This window comes from Merops nubicus, unplaced genomic scaffold (genome assembly GCF_000691845.1).
Source record: "Merops nubicus isolate BGI_N331 unplaced genomic scaffold, ASM69184v1 scaffold5122, whole genome shotgun sequence".
NCBI lineage: Eukaryota > Metazoa > Chordata > Aves > Coraciiformes > Meropidae > Merops > Merops nubicus.
The window spans coordinates 33,936-57,048 of NW_008594173.1; the positions used below are offsets into that span (position 1 = coordinate 33,936).

The 23,113-nt window shown below is 48.9% G+C and overlaps 1 protein-coding gene across 1 annotated transcript; it reads left to right on the plus strand.

Moving 5' to 3' along the window:
* The first annotated feature begins 16,692 nt into the window (after nt 1–16,692).
* INS (insulin) lies at nt 16,693–19,806 on the plus strand. Its single transcript, XM_008935666.1, has 2 exons — nt 16,693–16,879; nt 19,670–19,806. Exons 1-2 carry the CDS (start codon nt 16,693–16,695, stop codon nt 19,804–19,806), a joined length of 324 nt encoding a protein of 107 aa, XP_008933914.1.
* The last annotated feature ends 3,307 nt before the right edge of the window (nt 19,807–23,113 follow it).

The following is a 23,113-nucleotide window of genomic DNA, read 5'->3' on the forward strand; positions in this document are numbered from 1 at the left end:
TCTATGTAGGGCCAGCTCAGAGGAGGGCAGAGGGGTGGACCCAAGGCCTGCTGGCTTTTGGGGTTGCTGGAAGAGGCTTGGCACAGACCAAAAGCATGGCCAAGGAGCCAAGACTTGTGTTCTAGGCTCCTGGGTGCAAGGAAGAGGAGAAAAGCTTCTTTATTGAAAGGAAAAAAAAAGATAAAATCTATTTTTTGCTGTTTGATAGAATCCATTAATCTTTTTTAGCCCTAGAGCAACTTCATGAGGGACCCTCAGTCCCCACCACCTCCTGCCTCTTCCAGCCTCGTTCATTTGGGAAGTGCAGAGCTGCTCCAGAAGCTTTGCTGCCTAAATCAACCCTTGAAATTTCACCTCCCAGCCTCCCCTCAGCTTCTCTGCCCAGGGAGGTGCTTAGAAGAAGAACCCCTGAGCTTCCCCACCCCTCCAGGCTGCAGTAGGCACCGTAGCTCCCCAAAACCTCTCAACTGCCCCAAGCCAGGAGTTGCCCCTCTGGCACAGAGCAGGTCCTGATCCACCTGCATCCTTCCCAGAACAAGCAAGGCTGAGCAGAGCAACTGGTGACCCTGGGCAGCCCCTGGGTGTCCTGAGTTTATTGCTTATTGCAGACTGAGTGGGGCCACTGGTGTCCTGAGTTTGCCAGTCCTTGAGGAGACCTCACACACTTTCACTTCCCCACTTTATTCCACAGCATCCTCTTGGATATCCCAATATCAAGCATGTGACTAGTGCTGTCACTGACCACAGCTCAGGAAGGTGCCACTTAAGATGCTCAAACCCACTCTCATCCAGCTTTCACTGGAGATATTAATGGCTTGATGTGACCCCCAGCTCTCCCTTTTCCTCCCCCTGCTTTTGCCCTTCTTATCTCTCACAGGCTGCCTCATAACTTCGTGGTTTGCTCAGAAGTTGGGCCCAAGGTTATGCAGCTGTGCAGTATCAGAGCTGGGCTGGGGAGGTGTGGAGGCAGCTGGGGGGGACAGCAAAGGGGAGATCTACACTGAGCTCTTAGCTGTGAGGACTTTCACCCTCCTTATCCACTCTAGATCATTATTATTATTTCCTCTTGAAAGAAATGCAAGGTTTAGTGGTTAAATTCTGGCTTTTAGGTCTAAGTTTCTTCCACTATCACTCTCCAGTGTTTCTTCTGCTGTGGCTCAGTCAATAGTTTACAATCCATTACACTTTATCCCATTTCAGACCCTCCCAGGCCTATACTTAACCCTCAGTTCTCTCAAATTTTAACTGCTTAGCTACTGACAGTACTCAGTCTCCCACCTGCTTCAGTCTCTCCTTTCCCTTTCTTATTTGATCCCTCTCCTAAATTCCTCCTAAACTGCTTTAAGAGGCTATAACTAAAATCAGCAGTTCAACACTGCTCATCTTTGAGTGGCTCCTCCTTGGAGGATGTCCCATAAATGAATAAAACTGAGTTGGTTCAGTTATTGTCATTTTAAAGCAGTTTTTTTCCAAGGCTTCAGCTGTGATTTCCCAATCTGGGTGGATCCACATCTTCAGCTGTAACTCTCGAGGCTCCCTGAAGAGCTGTAACAATTTTTAATTTGGGGTCTTAAGTTATTACTATCAGTAGCTGGATCAAGCTATGCAAGACAAAGGCAGGTTAGGGCACAGGTTAGCTATCTAGCCAGGAGAATCTTATTGATAACTCCAGTAAAAGAGACTAAAATAAAGAAAATAAAGCTCCAAAGTGGCAAGATGTAACAACAAAGCCTCTGTAGTTAATGCACATCTTGCTAGCAATAGCAACATCATGATACTGGTCTGCAGGCTGCTGTTCCCCCTCTCCTTTGGTAGACTCCAGCTCCTGGGTTGCTACCTGTGAGTGCAGCAAGGATGCTGCAGACCCTGCAGTGATGCCCAGCTCCTGATCAGGATGAGCAGGGAACCTCCACGAGGACATTTGCGTTCTGGTTTGGCCTCAAAACCCACTAAAGTCTGTTGGTGGTCACCTTCAGTTCTCCAAAGCACTTGGCAGTCGTTTTCTGCTTTGTTGAAGGTCTCAAATGAATACCATTTATAAAAAAAACCCCAAAGTTATTCATATGGAGTGAAAAGCCAAGCTAAAAATCCTCCACCTCGCCTGGGGGTTTGCATTGCTGCTCCTGTCTCAGCTGTTGCTTCTTCGAGGAGCTGCAGGAAAATCTGTTGCCCTAGGAAAATAGAAAATAAGCCAAACTGGAAGCAGAAATGAGCCCTCTTAGTAGGCAAGCCTAGAAGCAGATCTGCTGCAGCCTGGCTGGAGGTAAATACCCCTTGGGCTTCACCCCCAGGCTTCCCAGAGGTGGGGTGTGAGTTGGGGGGGCTCGGGCTGAACCAGTGCCAGAGGTTTCCCCTTTGGAGCATTTTCTGTGTCTGTGTTTTTGACAAATTCATGATGGATTCCAGAACTTTTTTGGCCCCTTAGGGGGACATCTGAGAAACATGAACTCGTTTGTATTTACCTTTGCCCTCATCTATTTAATATCTTAGAGGACTTATCCTATTAGTAACGTAATAGGTCCCTTTCCATTCTGTCTCTAAGGCTTGTTCCTTTTTATCTGATTTCAAATACATTACTTGGCCCCTTACTTCATAAGCCATACATGAACTGGATACTTCCTTTCTCATTTTACCTATTTTTCCTTGTGTTGCTTCTACTACACGAGCCTTTCTTTCTCCTGCCACAATAATTTAGGGACTTGACCATAGAGCCACCAAGGAATGGGCTATCCAAACAAAAAAGTGGTTGTAAACTGCTCCCTAATCTTTCACTGCTTCTTAAAACTGCTATTATGGAGGTTAAATTTTCAGTTGATTGGTTTAGATATTGTCCTACAATTTTCTTTGGTCTATTTTTAATAGTCTGACTCACTTCTTTCTACCAGTCTGGAGGATTGCAGGTAGAAGGGTAGATGGAGTCCTTGCTTAATCCCCAGGTTACTCATTAAAGCTTGAGTTACTTCACTTACAACCCCCCTTGCTCTTCATCTCATCCCCTCTCAGCTGCTGTTCCATACCCATGGACAATTTAACAACATTTTTACAGCTCCTGTGGCTGTATTCCTTTTAGGTAGAAGAGCCTCAACCCATCCTGGAAAGATATTTAGGATGACACAGAGATACTGATACCCTCTTTTAGTCTGTGACAGTTTATCTGGATGATCCCTTTGCAGGATTTGCCAAGGTCCTTGGTTTAGCTTTAGTTTAGAGCTGGCAGCTTCCTTTTCCCAGCCCACTTTTGCACCACTGCACACCTTATGCACTTTTTATTTCTATCCTCTATTCCCTGCTTCGTTGGAGCCCAGAGAGAAATTCTTTGCACCCCTTTCAGAGTTCTCCTTTGTGTAACTTACTACAACAATCTAAGAGAACTTGCTCTCATTCAGCCTTGCCACAGTCTCAGGCCCCTCTTCCCTTTCAGCTGGTTCCTGGTAGTAAACAAATCCTGAGTCAATTTATCTGCTTGCTCACTCCACTGCCTCTCAGGATTGGTTTTGGTTTCCCCATGTACTTTAACATCCTTTATTCCTACTCTCCCTCCAAGCATGTAAAACAAACCTCCCTTTTTCTCCATGGGTGTCCCATTATGTGCTTGCCTTTGCCTTTCTCCCTACCATGCATCCAGTATTTTATCCCATGATCAGCACAGTAGCTACCTGCAGGGGAATATTCTGTAGAGGGCTTGGGCTTTACAGGCTGTCATAAAGCTCCTTGGCATGATCCCTTCTCTATTTCCCCCACTGTTTGTTCCCTCATTCCACTAATAGCAGTATCTTGGATTATTTCTCCTCCTTGTTTAACTTTAGAACCCCCATGAGTGCACAATACATTTGATTTAGTAGCAGGTTCCTTCAGAAGGGGATCCAGGTTAATGTCCATTTTGTCTCTTTGGATAAACTGGGCTACAACTGGACTACCAAGGGGGAAGCCTCAAAGACCATCACAGCTCACTCTGCCTCTAGCCAGGAGTTCTCATGGCCAGGGAAATTCTGGTCCAGCCCCTGGAGTGGGGAAGACTCGTGTGCTCCTGGCATTCTTTTTCCTTCACTATTTTTCCTGAGACAGCTCCCCCAGAATCAACTCATGCTGAAATTCTTATTACAAATACATTTCCTTTAGGAATTTCAGTGCAGGAGCTTTTCAAGCAGCTTCTTTCACCTTAGATAAAGCATCATCTTGCTCTTTGCTCCAGCTCCCTTCCTGATTCTTCTTCTGTCACTTCTATAATGCTCTGCTGGTACTAGCAAAGATGGATATGCTGCCACAAGATCCTAGCACAGTTATAGATATGCTGCCACAAGAAATTAAATCCTCCCAGCACTCTTCAGAGTTGGGGCTGCTTAGTGGGTGTCTTTATTTCACAGAAAGCTTAACCTTTCTAGCTTCTATCCATCATCTTGTTTCACCAGTTCCACTTCCCCAGCAGTTAATCTGGTGCTGTGTTAATTGTGTCGTTTTCCAATGGATTCTAAATCCTATTTGGTGTATTAATTTAATAATTCAGCTACTTCTCTCTTGGACCTCCTCTTCTGTAGCTGTTGTCCCCTGAATATCATGCACATAAAATGATTTTTTTATCTTGTCCCCCAGATAGCATCATTCAAACACTTTCCTAACGTGAGGGTGTGTGGCAGGGCAGGTGCTGGGCCCTGTGGGATGCAGGTAAAAGTCTGTTGTTTGTCTCTTAAGGTGAAAGTAACTCCCTAAATCGCTTCTTCACCTGCAATCTGCCATGTGGGAGTTGGCTGTGAGTCCCAGGGGTGCATTTGTCCACTAGCTCTTCTAATCCACAGGAGCCTGGCTCAGCCTTGGGGCTACCAGAGGCTGTGGAGATACCTCTGCTCTGCTGGGAATGGGTGACTGGGACATGGTGTCATGTCCTGCTGACATCTGAGCAGCTCCCCATCAGCTCACTAGAGACTCTCCATCTTCCTCAAGCTTACATGATGCTGATGTTGCCAATTCCATCTTGTGTTACCATTTGAGGTCTTCAAAAAACCACCTAGATGCAGCACTCGAGGCTGTGGACTAGAGGTTAAGGAAATTTGGGGATGAAGTTTGGTCTTGATGATCCTCAAGGTCCTTTCCAACCATGGTGATTCTGTGCTTCTATGATTCTGGTGGATGATTTGATTAAAATGCCTGTGTTGTCATCACTAAATGCTCATCAAGGAGGTGCCCAATGTGCAGGGAGTAAAAGCTGGTGCTGCACACACTCGGATCCATTTACAGCTTGGTCCCCATTTAATTCAAAACCTGAAGCAGTTTCTTTAAGTCCTATGCTCCACCCTACTGCTGCCTTTTCCTACCTGCAGCTACCTGCCTTGGGGTCACTTTTTTATTCATTTTAGCAGCTGCAGGAGTTTGAGCTGCTCTATGTGTGTGCCCCAGGACAGCACTTGTCCTCTCTGTGGCATATACTGCTATTCCCTACTTCTTTTTCTTCTCCCATTTCATCCTTGCCATCATTTTCCTCTGATGGCTCCTGATCCTTTTTTCTCCACCACTTCCTGCAGCTCCAGCAGTTATTTTTAAATTATTTTGCATCCCAATCTGCTTTTGCCAGTGTCTAATTTTAGCTTTGCATTTACTACCATCAGGTCCCTTCTGAGCTCTCCCTTGCTCCAGGGTGAATCGTTGCACTATATCTGTTAATCCCTCTCCTTCCTCCTGCAGTTTTGCCTTCTCTTTTCCTAAATCCATCCTTTAATTGCCACTGCACCTCCTTAGTGCCTTTTTGGGCCACTAGATGGTATTCCTTTTCTGAAGACGAGCTTCACATCACTTGATAGACTCCCAAAACACAATTTTTTTCCCATTGAAGCAGCTGATGTTGCCTTGGCTCAGCCAGCACAGGTCGTTCCTCCTTCCCAAAGCAGTCCCACCGAGAGAGGCAGCGTATCCTTGAGTCTCCCTTCATCTGCTCTCCCCTATCAGGGAACATTTGGTCTCTATCACCCATCAGCTTCCTGCAGGCTGGAAAGGCGCCCACAGCCCCTGCTCTAATCTCTGATATTGTTGGGATTTCCTGTAGCCCCTCCACTATTCCTGTTCTTAGGGTTCTTTTTTTTCCCCCTTTTTTTTAGTGTTTTTTCTTTTTCCTATGCTTTCAATTTTGTCTTAAGGTATCCCTGAAGTATCATGCACAAGACTGGTCAGATCTGTAGAGGTGCCTTGAATGAGATCGCTCAGAGAAAAAAAAACTTTGAGGATCTACCCAGTCACACCCTCCACCCAAAAGTGTTACAAATTCCCTTTTCCTCACCGTGGAGAAGATTTGTTAGGATTATGTGGCTGCTTAGAGCTAAGCACGAGCTCATGTCCTTTGGGTGGAGCCTTCACACCGTTTCTCCAGACCTCCCCAAATGTGGCTGCAAGCTGGATAAAAAATGACCTGGAGAGAGCCGAGGTGAGGGTTCAACCTAGATTAAAACCTGTAGATGGGGCTCGGGCAGGCAAGGGAGGAAGAAAAGGGCAAAGCCTTCCTCAGAGCCAGGTCCCACCATCCCCTCTGGTACGTGCGCGTCCCGGCGCTTTGCTGAGCGCTCGCTCGTTGTTGTGGCTGCTGCTGCTGTGGGTGGATCTGTCTGTCTGTCTGTCTGTCTGTCTGTGTGAAGAAATCCCAAACAGAATTATTTTTCATTTTGGAATCGTGCTGCTGCTGACATGATATTAAGAATAAAAAAAAATATATATTTCTGGTCTAGCATCCTGAGTTTGGCTCTTGCATCCTTCTCCTGGCCAGGTTCAAGTCTTGCCTGTGGGATGTGTGGACAAGGCAGCCTGGGGTCCTTGATGGCAGGAGATCCACCACTTATAGAATCATTTAGGTTGGAAAAGATGCTTCAAGATAACTTGTGCTCATTGGACAGGTTTAGGTTGGGTCTGAGGAAAAATTTCTTCACTGGAAGGGTTCTCAAGCCCTGGCCCAGGCTGCCCAGGCCAGTGGTGGAGTCCCCATCCCTGGGCAAGTTTAGAAGTCGTAGGGATGTGATTTAGTGGTGACCTGGCAGTGCTGGGTTAATGGTTGGACTCGATCCTGAAGGTCTCATACAACCAAAATGATTCTATGATTCATGCCAAATATTCACTTGGAGCTCGGAAATGGTCCCTTGCTTGCAGACGAGCTGACCTAAGCCTTTCTTTGCCCAGGATATTACCCATTGCACAATTATGCATGGCACAGTAGTTGGGAGGTCTCTCTTAAATAGTAACACACCAGGGGGGTTGCCTTCTCTACGTGCTTCCCACTCTTTCTGCTCAGTTCCAGTAACACCAGCCATGTAGGGTCACTGGTGTGTGCACTGTGCCTGGTAAGGGCGTGTAACCCAAATCTGAAACGTGTTGAACACCCTTCGAAGGATAATTAGGAGTTGCTCCTGCTTGCTTAAGCCTAGAGACTATTTTAGATGCCCTAAGGTGTCTGCTGCATCCATGTGGGGCTGATGGATGGGATACAGGATGCCCAGGAGCTGGAATGCACCCCCAGAGACCATAAGTGCCACATAAATGTTTCCTACTCCAGCTTTATCCTTATTTTTAAGGAAACTAAATTTGAGTCCCTGCTGCAAGGCTTGGCTTTTACACAAAAGTCAGACTCTCTCTCTGGTTAAATCCCTTCCAAACAGAGGTGGATTCATGTATTGCTGGCACAGGTCTGGACCATGGCACTCTCTGGAAGGGAGTTTCCTCATTTAGGACTCGTATCTTCCCAGTGCTTGTTAAAATGTTACAGCTGTAATGAATTCATCTTCATCACACGCTTGGGAGGTAGAGGAGTACTCTGGTCCCTGTAAAAAGCTGACAGATAAAAGCAGGCAGAGAACTGGAGAGACTCAGACCAGGCACAGAGCCTGAAAAGTAATTACATGCCTAAACAGCTTTGGGAAGAAGCGTCTAAGTGGCAGATCTGGGGCTTGAACCTCTGTCAGCCCCCTCAGGACCCAAGCTTTCTTCTCGAGCCGTGATGGTAGGGATCAGAACTCCTCAATAATTTACAGATCCTGGAGCCCCAGGTACGTGCACACACGCACTGACCCCCAGAGACAGGGCTGGGTTGGGCTGAGGCTGCTGCTGACCCCAGCTGTCAAGTCCTACCTCTAACCCAGCTCAAAGCAGACCTGGGTTTGTGTTTTTTCTTCCCCAGGGACCAGGAAAGGTACTGCACTTCCCACTGCAAAGGTTTTGTTTTCACTTTTCCTCCTCCCCTTGTGGTTATGACGTTCAGGGAAAGCGTTGGGGTTTTTCTGTGATCTTCTGACGCTTTTCTGGCACGGCTGGAAGCAGAAAGAGTCACAAATGTCTTGAAAACTGATCAGGAAATTTGTGGGTTTTGTTTTTTAGCTGAAGAGAGAGGTTGGCAAAGATTAGCTGAAGGGTTTAAACCCCTGTGTGGCTTCCCCCCCATATATGCTACCACTCTCCTTGTGCAGCTGGTTGGGTTGGTGGTGGCAGGGCAATAAAACCAGCCCTTGGGGATCAGATGTTTTTTAGACTTCCAAGTGCTGTGCTTCAAATGAATGAGGATTTCTTCCTGTCTCTGTTAACAAGCTCATTTCGACCATCTTGCCCATGATGTATATCCCCCAGGAGCAGCTGGAGCATGTGCACATGTTGACTTCTGTCCTGCAAGCCTGCCAAAACCACAGACATCCCAAGGGGAACGGGACCCACCCAGGCTCCTCATGCATCCCCTGAATCCTCTCCTCCAGAACTGTAGAGGGTGTGAGTTGCAATCTAAATGTCCCCAAATCCAAAATACTCCCTCCAGCTCCAACCAGCTGCTATCATCTGTTTCTGTATGTGATGTTCAGAGGTATAGCTTGGGATGGAGCAGCTGGTTGGAAGCTCATGTGAAACACAGGCTTGAGTTAGACCTGGACAAGACTGCTACAAGACTGGACAGGTTCAGTGGTGAGCTCCAGCACCTGCTGGGGACAAGGCCCACCCTCCTGGATTTTTCTGGAGGGATAATGATACAAAATCCACTTTTTTTTTTCACTCCTGATGTGACTTTCCCACCAGCCCTCTTTGCAGTTCATTTCTCTGGGCACAGCAGGGTGAATCGATCTAGAAAATATTTGCAGGGCTGGTGGGGGATTAAGTATCTCAATGCAACAGTTGTTACCCAGGACTGCGAGGAGAAAAACAGGGTGGGGTAAGGGAGTTGTTCATTTTCCTTCCACTGAGGTCAGCCTTAAATAACTCTCCCACCTCCCTCAGAGGCCGAGACAAGATAATAAGGACAAAAATGTCAGGGCACAGCACGGGGCCCCTCTATTTACAGCAAAGGGCTCGGAGCTCGCTCTCTGAACACCGATAAGAGGAAACTTTGAATGAACAGCCCCAGTTCCCCCACTGCTGTAAATCAGCCTGACCCCTCCTGCCCAGTCAGCCTTAAATAACTCTCCCACCTCCCTCAGAGGCCGAGACAAGATAATAAGGACAAAAATGTCAGGGCAAAGCACGGGGCCCCTCTATTTACAGCAAAGGGCTCGGAGCTCGCTCTCTGAACACCGATAAGAGGAAACTTTGAATGAACAGCCCCAGTTCCCCCACTGCTGTAAATCAGCCTGACCCCTCCTGCCCACAGCACCCCAGTGCCTCCCCCCCGGCCAGGGGCTCCCTGGCAGGAGTTGGGGGGGCTCCAGTGGTGGGCTCACCCCTCCCGGCCCCTGGAGATCCCTGTGCCTGGCTCCAAACCTCCCCCTCCCCAGCCCCCTAACACTAACAAGCCTTATCAGTAGGATTTACACCTCCTTGTCTAGGAACCCATAGGCAAGCCTAGGGGCCGGTTATTGGTGTGTAGCCAAATCCTTCAAGTACCTTTAAGTGCTCAAAACAATCCACTTACCCAGAGATAATTAATGCTACGGGACCTGGAAGTCCCCGTGGCCTGGCAGGGGAGATGGGAGCACCCTGCAGTGGGGTCCACGAGGAAGGGGAGGGGGTCAGACCTTCCTCCCAGCCCTGGCAGAGCATCCCAGGAGCGAGGGATCACCGATGTAGCTGCAACCACTCCAGGGAGATGGATGCCTGGGAGCAGCCACCACTCACTCACGAGGGCAGCACTGGGTTGGGTTCTACTCACTGCCAGGTGGCAGGTCAGGAAAGGTCTTTTGGACCAAGCTGTGCCCCTCAGAGAAAACACCAGTTCCCACGCGGGTGATGCTGTGGGAGTGAGAGGGAAGGAGGAAGAAATCACAGCTCCTGTCTCAAGTCCCAACCCAGCTGGAGGCATCTGAAGCGCTAAAGCTCCGGAGCACCCTGCGAAGGAGCGGGTGGCACCTCCAGATGGCAAGCTCAGCTCCTGGAGCAAAGCAGGGCCTCGAGGCATCAGGGCACTGCTAATCCAAAACCTCAAAGAGCACCCTCACAGCAGAACAGGGCTTTTTAAAGCAAAGTTAGAAACTTTACCAAGAGTTTAGTTCTGCTAGAAAATGAGGTTCATATTTAAACGTAGCCGAGGGTGGGGTGTGAGAATTGAATTGCCTCTTCCAGTGAGGAGCAGTGGCAGGAAGCACAGGAGTATGTGACATGAGCATTTCATTTCAAACCATGGGACCACCTTACAGCAGGGGACAAGCCCAGGCCAAGCCACTGAGACCCATTCCTTCATTTTTTTGGCTTTTTTCCATTTACCCCCTTGCTGCCTCAGCTGGTTATAGCATCTGTCTCTTTCTGCTCTGTCTGCTGCTCTCCGGTGGCCTGCTCATGCTTTCCAGCATCATGACCAAGGACAAGGTGGTCATCTGCTCTATTTTCTAGAAAACCCATCCATGCCTTTGTTTTCCAAGTGGCGTGTGTGATGTCACCTGCTGGGGAAGCCACGGTGGTGGCACCATGATAATTTGGTGGTGGCACCATGATAATTTAGTGGTGGACACTGGAGAAAACTCCCTCAAAGACTCAACGGCCCCTCTCATGGTTGTTTCCTGAGGACCAGGTCAAGATCCAGTCTGGTTGTTCTCGTGGACTTCCATGACATGAAGGACAGATGTGGTATGGGGGCTGAAAGTGTGTATTTTTGGATTGGTGCTGATCAAGCTGCTTCCCCATTCTGTGGAAGTTATCCATTACTTTTGTTGTTCATGACTTGTCCTCTAGCAAGGTGTCATCATCTCCTCTAATGTTTCTCTCTATACACCAAAGATTACTTTTGGGCCATTAATAGCCACCGATTTCATCTTCTCCTCATTGATAAACAAACTAATTTGTTCTGCTGCATGTGCTAATAGCTGTGTCTAGGAACTATTAGCAGCTCTTAGGTGCTATTTTCTCCTCTACCTTCTCAAAAAATACGTGGCCAGTAATATTTTAATAAGGTTAAAAGGAGCATGCCTGTTTTTCCATCTATATTTGTCACCTTGCATGTGCTATTCCCAGGCTGAACGGGAACGATCGGAGGAGTTTTACTCTAGAGATTGTTAAATTGGGTCTGTCTTGCTTGGGTGGCTGCACTCGTGTAGATGTTTGAGCCTGCAGAGACCAGGGGGGGCTCGAGCAAGGTGCAGCCAAACCAATTTACAGCTTCCATGGTCCCTGGTGAGCTGGGCAAAGGTCAGAATTTCCCTGCCAATAGGTACAATGTGCTCGGGACGGGTGGCCAGAGAGTTTGTGTTGCAGGAGGCCCTTCTCAGAGCAGACCTGGGAAACTCCCTTGTCCTCTAATGCCAAGCTACTGACTCTTCATAATTGCTCCCTGGAGCATCTTCCACCAGCTAGCTGTACCTCCAGAGGTGCAGATGTACTCGTGACCCTCTCTGCTGTCAGCAGCTAGCCCAAAGGTGACAGAAACCAACGGGTCAGACTCAGTTGGTGACACTGGGCTTTGGGTTACACCCTCTGTTTTATGAATCAACCCTTTGTGCTCTAAGCAGCAAGATAAATGTCCCTGGCCTGAAAGAGCCTGGAAAATTGTGAAATCCTCAGTCTGGCAGGAGCATCTCCCCTGGGCCTGGTGGCCGGTGGGGCAACGGGGACGACTCACATGCCCTGCACCCAGGATTAGTCTCCAGAAGCAGCTGAGATTACTGGTATCCCAGTGAGTGGCCCCCTTCCCTGCTTGCACAATGCCCCTCCTGCAGCAAGGGCATCTCTCATTGTGTGGCTCCAGATAAGGCCAGAGCCCCACCTTTTGCTCTAGCAGCCCCTTCTCCCCACCAAGCCCGTGGCGGCTGCCCCACCTGCCACCTATCTCTGAAGGCATCGTAGGATTTGGCTGGGAGCATTCCCAGGATTCAGCACCTTCCTCGGTGCCAGGTTCTCCTCCCTGTCCTTCTGGCACCATCAGGGTGGCCACATGTTGCTGCTGCTGCTCCTCCTGTGCTTGGACATGCCAACGGGAGCACGGCTGCTGGGAACCACAGGGAGATGAGGAGCACCAAGGGTTCCAGCCACTGGCTGGTGCCGGGAGCAGAGCAAAGCCTGGAGGGGACAACCACTGGGTCTTGGGGGACAACCACTGTGTCCCCATCTCCCTGTGCTGAGCAGAAAGCTACACCTCTGTACCTCAAATAGCTTGAAGGTGTTGCCCCAACTACACCTCCCCACCCACCAGTGGCCATACTGGGGCTGCCCCCAGGGACTGAGCACCCCCAAAAAAGCTGCTCTTGGGGGTGCAGACCCCTCTGGGTGCCTCAGGGCTGGGCTTTGGCAGGCTGCTGGCACAGCACAGGGGTGCAACACCTCCTCTGGAGCTCTTTGTTTCACAAGCCCCCAGATTCACCCTCCAGGGAAAAGGAGGCAGGAGGTCACCACTGCTTTGGTCTCTGTTCTGCCCAGGGATGGGCAGAGCAGCCCTGGCGGTGGCTGCCAAGTGTGGGAGCAGCGATGGGCACGGGGGTGGAGTTTTGGGGTCCCTGGGTGTTCTTTGAGAGCTCGCTCGCCTCCGGACCTGACCTTTGCTGTCAGTAAAACTTGCACAAACTTGTCATTGTTAACGAATTCCCCTGTAGTGGGCCTGTCATTTTTTTTTTCAGGACAGGGTTCGAAAATGCTCGACATCTACAGTAGTAAAGATTTTATTGTGCTGGCAAGGGACTGTAAAACTTGATTACATGACACTGGGGATTGCCTAAACCTCGTTCCCACTGATGCAACTGCTTGGGGTCGGGGGGATGTGAGTGAGGGAGGTGGCTTCGAGTCACGTCCAGAGATGATTTAGGGTTAGGGCAGGAGCCAGGAGCAGCCCAGTGCCACCCTGCTGCTCCCACTCTTCGGCCAAGCAAGCTCAACACACATCTAAAGGATCTGGGGGTGTCACAGGAGGCATGAGGAGCTGAAACAATGGGGAAGGGTTTGGCTTACTTGCATAAAAATCCCAAGGAAGCCCAACCTGGAAGGAGCAAGCTGAGATTTTTCTGAAGAAAAACTTTTCCATTGAGAAATGGGCTCTCCTGTTGGCCCCCCTCTTTCAGTTCACTGCTGACACGGGAGTTTTCCCTCCAACATAAAACTTTCCACAGTTTATATCCCTTTTATATCCATTTATTATCACTGCTAGAATTTTGCCTACTCCCAAGGGCCATCCACAGTAAGAAAATACAGTCAATAAATAACCAAAGTGATCATATTTTGGAAGAGGGGGGAAATAAAATTTTTACTAAGAAATTTTTACAGAAAAACAATTGAACTTGGAGTCAACGTGTCATCTTTTTTCCTTCCAATAAATCTGCTGGTTCATTTCTGCACCTGAACTACAGCAAGCCAAGAGGGATTCCTGAATGCTCGGGTGCAGTCAGCCCTTCCCCTGCTGGGGCATGCAGCAGAAATGCCACGAGCTTTGTGAAGCTACCTCCAGGATTTGGGTAGTCAAGAGTCAGAGAAGCAACAGACTCGTAACATGGGACTTGCAACACAAAATAAACTTGGTTTTTTTTTGCTCCATCAGCAGGGTAAGCCCCAGGAAAGGGGGAAGCCCATCAGGGAAGCTACCCAAGAGGGAGAAGATAGTGGATAGAGAAGCCTCTTTACAAAGTCCCACTGTCAATAAAACATGAGTTTAGGTGAGCTCAGGTAACATTTGAAAGTGCAAGAGGGAAACCCCTCAGTGGCAAATCTCAGCGTGTGGTTAACCTGGGGAACACTTTGCTCTTTCAAGATTTCATCTCTTTCAAGATTTCATCTCTATCCAGATTGGCCACCACTGGAGTGAGGTCCATCAGACCTCATGCAGGGTCAGGGCTGCAGGAAGACAACTGCTAAGGGAATCTGTAGGGTAATTCTGGAAGTTGTCCTGTGAGATGCCAGGTGGGAGCTCCCTGCTCTGGTGGAAGCATGAGGGGCACAAAGCTTCTGCTCTTGTCATTCACAACCAGCTTCAAATGGGGTAAAATCCCAGTTTTTATCCTGTGTAGCTGGTTATTCTCTATCTTCTCCCAGTAAAGAAGGACTGAGGAAGTGAATTCCCTGTACTCATATCTTGCTGAAACCTGAGACCCTCTTCATGGCTCAACCACTAGGTCATTCAAGTACATCCCCTATCTTTTTGGAGGGGAAGGGAGACAGAGATAGTGTTTCACATTGTGCAGAAACACTCTTAACTGTAGTCGAGCATCACACCTTGGATTTCTCAGCAGGAGGCCCAAAGACCTACATGGCAGGGGATGTAACTGATAACCTTGTCTCCCATCCCTTTGAGTCCCCTCCGTGCAAGCTCCTCAGAGATTCAGCTCTTCTCACGAGCCTTTTTGCAACCACATTTAGCAAAAATATGATACTTTATATTTAAAACCATGACAGGGGCATACAAAGCTTCCTACCTCCTAGCTGCTGATGGATGGAATTTCTTTGGCTACTCAAGAAATCCAGGATCTGGTTAGGGTCTCAAGGCATCCTGCTGATTTTGGTGAACTTCCATACTGTGTATGGAGAATCAGCCTTATTCTAAACTAAACAAGCAGCAGAGTTCAAACAGATGAAATCATCTTTTTTTTTTCTTTCAGTGGTGCTGAGCACTTGTAGTCTCAAAATTGAGAGTTGAGGCAATTTTGAAGATACCACCTCACCCCCAGCATTTAAAATGGGCCTTTTCAAGAAGGAAAAGTAAAAAGAAGTATCTTACAAGTAAAAATACAAACATGTTATTGGTGGCAGAAAAGTTGAGCACAGAAGTATCCAAAAAAAGGGGTAATGTTGTTGAAAGAGCAAGTGAGCTAGATCTGTTACCCAAATCAGACCTGGGAAAGCCAGTGGACCACCCCTGACCTATCATCTCCTGTGAAAAGTGAATTTACCAGCCAGAATGGGGGTAATCAGCTATCTCCTGGTTTTCCCTGGGATTTACCAGAAATCTTTCTTGGTGTTGAGGACACAACTTCAGGCAGAGCTCTAGAGAGAAGAGCTGAGGTGCTCTGAGCTCTCCCCTGCAAGCAGCAGAGCCTGAATCTCTGCTCTTCTTGATCCCAAAGAGGACACCTGGCAGAGGAAGGAGAGGGCAAAAGGCTGATTTTCTCCCCTACAAAATTTCAAATGCTCTCACTCTGGCCTCGTGCAGAGCTCAGACAACCCCCCAAGGTCTCCAGCAAAATGCAGATGCCCTTCCTCCCCCAGCCCAAACCCTGGGCGCGTGTCTCTCGCCGGGCACCTCGTGGCCAACGAGTGGGACAGCAGAGAAGCCTCAGTGCAATGAAGTGTTTTCCTTCCTCAAACACCTGACCCTAGCATGGTCTCACCAACAACTGGCTTGCATACTTTCCAAGGTGACATTAATCAAACAGATTAACATGTTTGCCTTTAATTTTACATTTTAGAAACAGCTGTTGAGCCACCTCAATGCCAGCAGTGCCTATTGCCAGCATTAGGGTCATTAGTGGCCATCGAAGGTGTAATAGCACCATTATCTCCTGCTAAAAGGTTCACTGATGGCTCAGGCCAGAGCTTCAGGGGAGCAAAAAACAGGTCGGATGAAATGAGATGGAAACTGCAAAGCGTTGCTTCTATCTTCACCTCCATAAAGACCCGTGGATGCTACCTGGAGGGAAATTAATGTGCACAAGCAGCAAAAATTTTGGCCAGAGCATGGTCGAGGAGGTGGAGCTTGCACTAGTTCTTGTGTCACTTGGGCTAATGTAAAGCATATAAATATAGGAAAGGGAGAACAGAGGTATTGCTACCAACCCAAGAGTCTTCATCTCTCAGAGCCAACTTCTCTCCATCCCTTGCTGCCACTTCTTTGGGTAAGTCTGATCGTTGTCCTTTGAGCTTCTGTTTTGCAGAGCTGTTTTCTGAGGGAGATGTAGCTGGTGGTGACAAGTGCTGGCTCGCTGGTCCAAGAAAATGAGGTCTCCTGAGGGCTTTGAGCACATTGTGCTGCTTTTTGGGCCATCGTGGTAAAGAACAGCCCCTTCTGACTTGGCAGAGAGGGTTTTTCCTCTGAAGGGGTCTGCTGAGCTCGACTCACCCCTGTGGGCTCGGTGGGGTGGCACTTCCAGTCTAGTTTGGCTCTTTGGGGAAAGACCACCAGTAAACCAGGACTGATGTGGGCTTGTGGATGGAGATGGACTTCTGGTTATAATCATTAGTGATTTACTGTGGCTTGTAAAGCCTGATGCAGAAAGATCTCCTTCCCTCTCAAGCTAGGACATCTTTAGAAGGTCTATCTGCTACTTTGGTCTCATTTTCATGCCATAGGAGCTGAAGGATATAAGGTGCTTGGTGACAACCTATTTCTCCCTCCTAGACCTGCTCACCATGGCTCTCTGGATCCGGTCACTGCCTCTGCTGGCCCTTCTGGCTCTTTCTGTCCCTGGGACCAGCCACGCAGCTGTCACTCAACACCTCTGTGGCTCCCACTTGGTGGAGGCTCTCTACCTGGTGTGTGGAGAGCGGGGTTTCTTCTATTACCCCAAAGCCAGACGGGACCTTGAGCAGCCTCTAGGTAAGTCAGGCAGATGGTGAACACCATCGTAGGTGGTGCAAAATGTCACAACTGCCCATCTCTGGCAGTGACACCAGGAGTGGCCTTGATGGGGGATGCCAGGAATACCTCTAACATACCAACAGCGTCCCATGGCCAATGAAAAGCTCTTCAGGTGAAAGAGGCAGCTGGGAGGGCAGGCAGGGAAAGGGGATTTACGAGGCAAAAGGAATGGGGCCTGAAAGCTCCAACTTGTCTTTGTGTGGCTGTTACACCAGCCTGGGAGTGTTCGTAGGAAATAAAGGTGGAAGTTGAGCCAGGAAAACTCATTCTGCCCCAAGACAGGATCAGTTGTCCCCATCCTCTTCCTGACCCAATATATTCATAAAAACCTCCCATGAGAAAGCTTCTTCTGCCTTCTGAAACTGCCTCTTCTTGTGCTTAACTGACCTACTTGAGTGTTTCTCACCAACATCTAACCCAAACATCCCTTGCTGCAAATTATTTCTTGTCTTCTCCATAGAGGACATGGGGAAGAATTCACTCTTTTCTTCCATACAGCTGCTTTTCAAAAGATTTGAAGACTGCTCTCATGTCTAGCTTTGAACCTGCTTGCACCTAAACACCCTCTACACTCCCCCACTACTTTCTTAGGTCATATTTTCTACATCTCTTTCCATCCAGATTGTTCTGTATTTGTTCTACATCACCCCTACTGACTGGTGATGGCTGGAGAAGCCCATGGAACCCCACCTGAGGCATTGCCAGTGCCAAGCAGAGGGAGAAAACTCTCCAGAGAGTTTGGGAGAATAGTATTGCAAGTTTTTGACACCATGTTCCTGTCTCTGTTTCAAAGCAGTGCTGCACTGTTGATTGATGGTGGTCATGTTCTCCCTCAGATGAGCCCTGGCCCTCCCTCAGGTGGATCAGCAGTCCTTGAAGGACCACTACCACAGTCAAACCCTCATCCTGGATGCAGAACACCATCTCCCTGCCCAACTTTAGCATCTTTCTTATTTCTTACTGAACAGCATCCCATCTTTTCAGTGTTTCTAGAGCCTCAAAGGTCATTTTTAGCACTAATCTTGCCCTTCAAGAGGCTTTCAGCCCCCACAGCTTTATCAGCACTTATTTCAAGGTGGTGGAGCTGCTTTGGTTGCCCTTGGTAGGACTCATGAAGCTGAAGAGACCCCTGTCAAATCCCAGCCATCTCACCCTCTCACTTCAAGATGGACCATTCCTTAACCTCCCCTGACTACAATACTCCCCCCATTTCTCTTCCCATCACACACTGGTTTCATCCATCTGTGATTCCTTCTCCTGCACGTGTAACCATCCTGTGAAACAGTCTTAGAGGTCCTCAGAAGGTGAAGCAAGGTAATGTCATAGCAGAGGGTTTGCTGTGATTCATTCTGGATGGCCTGCTGGGCTGTTAGCTGGGGATGCAATATTCACCAACCAAATTCCCTAAAAGAATTTCATCAAGGAAGAATTTCTGCTTCAGGAAGAATTTCATCAGGGCCAACAAAAATGTAGCTGAGGATTTGTTACCTCTTTTTCCAGGACTTTTTTCCCGAGCCACCATCTCTTTGCCACACAAACTGGTGATGTTTACAGCCTGCTCACAGCTGGCTGGGAGGGCAAAGACAAGTAAATCACAAAACATTGACTAGCTGTTTCCTCTTCTACTTAATGCTTGACTAAATCTTCCCTAAATTTTCCTCCTAGCACACGAGCAGAACGATTTCTTGTTCCTCTTGTGCCTCGTTCGTTGCATCACGCTTTGGGGGCTTGGGGATTTTGCATCTCGTGCTGTACTTTCATATTGCCCTAGAAACCACATCTCAGTCTCACTTTCCAGGCATTTTCTTTTTGTTGTCAGGGGCTCTTTTCTTCCTACAGGAAAACACCATGGGTTTATTTGCCATTTTCTATGTTTTCACCCAGCAGCTAAAACCTGAACGGTTCTGTCCTTGAGTTTTCTAGTTCTCACCAGCAAATGAGACATTCTGTTGAGTTTTGTCTAGGTCCAAATACCCCAATCCATCATTCCTTCTAAAAACCCATCCCCAGCTGTGAACACGGACACAGACAAATGCTTTTGCCATCAGCTCGAGGCTACATCCAGGCAGCCAACAGCACCCAGCTGTTGAGGACCAGCTGGGAAACGCATCCAGCCCCAGGACTGGGCCATCCTTGCAACCCCATGGACATCCCAGTTGTTTGCCCAGGCTCCCAGAGGAGTGGGTAACTGCCTTGAGGGGGGCTGCAGCCTCAAGCTGCATCTCTCTGGGGTGGACTAGACCATTTTGTCATCTAGCTGCTCATCCCCAGGGAGGGTGGAGGTTTTCTCCTGGTCTCCACACACCTTCCTCAATAAAATCATAGTAGAATGGTTTGGGTTGGAAGGGACCTTAAAGATCATCTAGTTTCAAAGTCCTTACTATAGGCAGGGACACCTCCCACTAGAGCAGGTTGCTCAAAGCCCCATCCAACCTGTCCTTGAACTCTTCCAGGGTGGGGCCATCCACAACATCTCTGGGCAATTTTGTGGTGAGACAACAAACCCCCTGTATCCCTTTGTCCTTCCCACTGCTGATATCCACTCAAATTGTCTTCTCCTGAGGCACCACAGGATTATTCTGGGAGAGGAAACACAGATCCTGAAGGTTCTACAAGGAGCATCAACCCGGCAAAGCCTTTGCAGCTCCCAGCCAACTCCTGGCTTAAAAAATCTGGTGTCTGCATGGCTCATCAACCAGGGCTGATGCTGCCTGATGTCCCACAGCTTTTCTTTCTCTCTCCTGGCAGTGAGTGGACCCTTGCACGGCGAGGCAGGAGAGCTGCCCTTCCAGCAGGAAGAGTTTGAGAAAGTGAAGCGAGGGATCGTTGAGCAATGCTGCCACAACACGTGCTCCCTCTACCAGCTGGAAAACTACTGCAACTAGCAGCAAGGCCACCAGTGGGGAGCTCGTGGGCCACGGGTAGCAACAGGCACTTATGCTACTGCACCTTCAAAGCTATTCAATAAACGTTGTGGATCTGTGTGAAGAAACGTGGGCAGTTCATGCGTCCACAACTTTGGGAGGGGACGCTGATGTTTGCTGGAGGGTGTCGTCGTCTGTGCTTGGGTAAGGCAGTTTTAAAAGGTCCTGGAGCCACTTGTCACTTCCCATTATCCTTCTGCCCTCCAAAAGAGCTTTGTGGGAGAGAGGGAGGAGGATGAGGCAGCACTGGAGTGGGTGCACAGAGCCCCCGGTGCCCAGGGGGGTGAGGAGAGGGCAGAGAGGTTTGAAGGAGATTTCTCTTTCTAAGGAGACATTAAAGGGGAATATCTGTGGCAATGTCACAACTTCCTGCAGTTCACAGCCCAAATATAGCCAGGCAGCTGGGAGACAGAACTTCCTCAGCTGCGTAATGGAAACAGCTCAGATGAAGCAAAAAATGGTCACCTATTAATTGTATCCAGAAAAATAATGGATGAATGCCATGACCAATTTAGAAAACGTGTCCAGTTCCCCCTTCTGCTCGTGGGAGGCCAGGACAGAGTCCCTGCTCTGGGACGTGCTTCTTGGTCTCAAGTATTTGACAAGTCATGTGCAGAAATCCAAAAGGAGTTGTGAGGGTGTTGGCCAAGAGGTGGAGGTTCCAGGGTAGCACCTCTGCTCCTGTTGCTGCAAACCTCTGTCAAGTATCTGGTCCCCCAAAATCACCATTTTCTGGGAGGAAAAGCTGCCATGGCAATGCTGAGGGACCCCTGTGCCCAAGTAGTGGAAGCCATGCAGGAGGTCCCTGTAGGATGGTCCACCTGGCAGAGGTGGCCGTGGCTGCAGATTCTGAAAGCTGGTCAGAGAAGGAGCTGTGGTACTAGAACTTTTCCAAGAGCACACAGGGGTGATGGAAACAGCTGGAAGAAAAGGATTGTAGCCAAGTCTGTGGAGATACCTCTGGCTTCTGTAGGACTCATGGGTCATGCCAAGAAGTGGCCCAGATGGGAATGATCTAGAGCTCTCATCTGTAATACCAAAGATGCTTCTTGAATCCCAGAGGTAGCCTCCATGTGAGTAGCACCAAAGGGACCACCAGCCACTTGTAGCAAGGTCAAGGTCTCACAGCCAAGCCTGGTTGTTCCTGCATCCACCCCAGAGCTGCTGATCTGCTGGCAGTCCTTGCCCTGGCAGGAGTCACCTCGTTGGAGATACCCAGCTCGTTACCTGCCCTCTGCGTTGGTTTGATGGGCACCTTTGTTTGTTTGCTTTCCCTGAGTGCTCTCAATTAAGACTGGTTGGGAAATTGCAAATGCCACAGGGTTGTTTGGGTTGTTTTTTTTTTTTGCTGGAAAATGCTGATTCAGCAGAATCAGCACTTCCCCCAGGACTGGACTGGTTTTAGCAAAGCAGGAGCTGAAGGGATGAAGGGAGGTGGGAGGTTCAGGTGCCCCCTCTGTAGGCATCAGAGGAGGGATTTCACCCTCTGTGCCAAATTGCCCAAGACCCCACGCTGACCACCAGGCTCTGGGCTACCCCGGGGTGGACTCGTCTCCTTCTGCTGAAAAATTCCAGGAGGTTTCAGCAAAGGCAGAGTGGGAATTGTTTTGAAATCTTTAGATGGAGCAGGAGCATCTTCTCTTGCCAAGCTCAAGATGCAGTCCAGTATTATCTCGGCAGGTTTGGGTGCCAGGTGAGATGAGGGTCTGGACACGTTGGAGGCTCAGGTGGTCATTACCTGGAAGTGCAGGAGAAGAGAGAAGGATGAGGAGCAGAAGAAGAGGGTGATGGATATTTTCCACCATTCTCCTGCCTTTGTACCTGGTGGGAAAAAGAGTCAGCAAGTCTCTTGGTGGAGAAGTAGAGGGAGTGGTGACCACCTAGGGTCAGGGAGGGATAACCCCACGTCCACTCTGGGGACCCAGGCAGCCTGACCTCTCTGCTGAAGACATTCAGCTGCCATTCCCCAATTCCTCCTCAAAGCCAGAGCTGTCCAGGAGCTGTGTGGGTTATGGTGAGGTACACCTCTCTCCAGCAGAAAATCCTGAAACCTAAAAAAACCCCCCCAAAAGTCCTTCTGAATACACTTTGCTTTCATGAACTGAAAAAAATAACATAAAGGGCCAGCTCTGGACTTTTAAAAGCTGCAGCAAGGTGAAGGCTAAAGGAGAACAAAGGCAATTTTCCCCCTTTTTTTTGTGGGGCTCCAGGGAAGGAAGCCTGAAGGCAACTCTACGCACTGTCCACGCTGGAGCTCATGGCTCCTCAGCTTGCAAACCTACTGCTGCAGGGCAGGCAGCTTCAGCCCCCATCCCACCCAAATCTGAGGATGGACAACAGCCCAGGTGTCCTTAACCATGGTCCAGGATGGGATTTCTTTCCAAACCCCCCCCCTCCAACCCCTGTGTCCTCCCCCAAGCCCTTCCCTGCTCTCAGATGTGCTCGGGAGATGCCAAATCTCACAGATTTCTGCAGAAGTGACTCAGGGACAGGGAATGCTGCATCCATTGACCTCCCTCCCCGCTCCTCCTCCTGCAGGGCTTTGCATTGTGATCTTTTTGGGCAGCAACCACATCCAGCCCCCTTGATTCTGACTCAGCAGCTGCTTTGAAGCCCTTTTTTCTTTGCGGTAGCGGTGGGGGCATCGTGCCCAGCTCAAATATCTTGTCTGGGCTGCTCTCACAAAAAGCTTCCAAAGGTCTCATGCTAGTGGTGGAGGGCAATTTGAAGAGAATGCAAATAAAGGTTTCTCTTCATTCATGCTGCTCAAAGAAAGCTGAGCCACCAAGGGGATGGCAAGATGAATTCTTTGGGCTGCCAAGTTGTTAACGCTGTCTAGAAAAGAAAGGACCCAAGTGATTCCTGTTGCCCAAACCAACTTCACTCTGGTTTTGGGGAAAGGGGAGCGATGTGTTGAGGGAGGGGAGCCGTGGTGGGACCCTGCAGGGTGGCTGGGTGACACACCAAGAGTCCTCTGGGTGGCTGGATGGGCTGCAGGGCTCTGGTTTATCTGGGGAGGAAGGGAAGGTGCCACTTTCCCCGAGCTCATCCAACTGGATTATTTCCTTTTCTGGGAAGCCACAGTTAGAAGAACTCTTTCTATTACCCTGGGAACTCATCGATTTTCTTTATAGAACAAACAGCCAGACTATACTCTGGGATTTATGGATTTTTTTTTAACCATTTTATCAGCTTTTTAGGAAAATTTAAACCTGTTCACAGCCTCTCTCTTTAACTTCAGTGCATGACTTGCAGCCATGACTTGAGT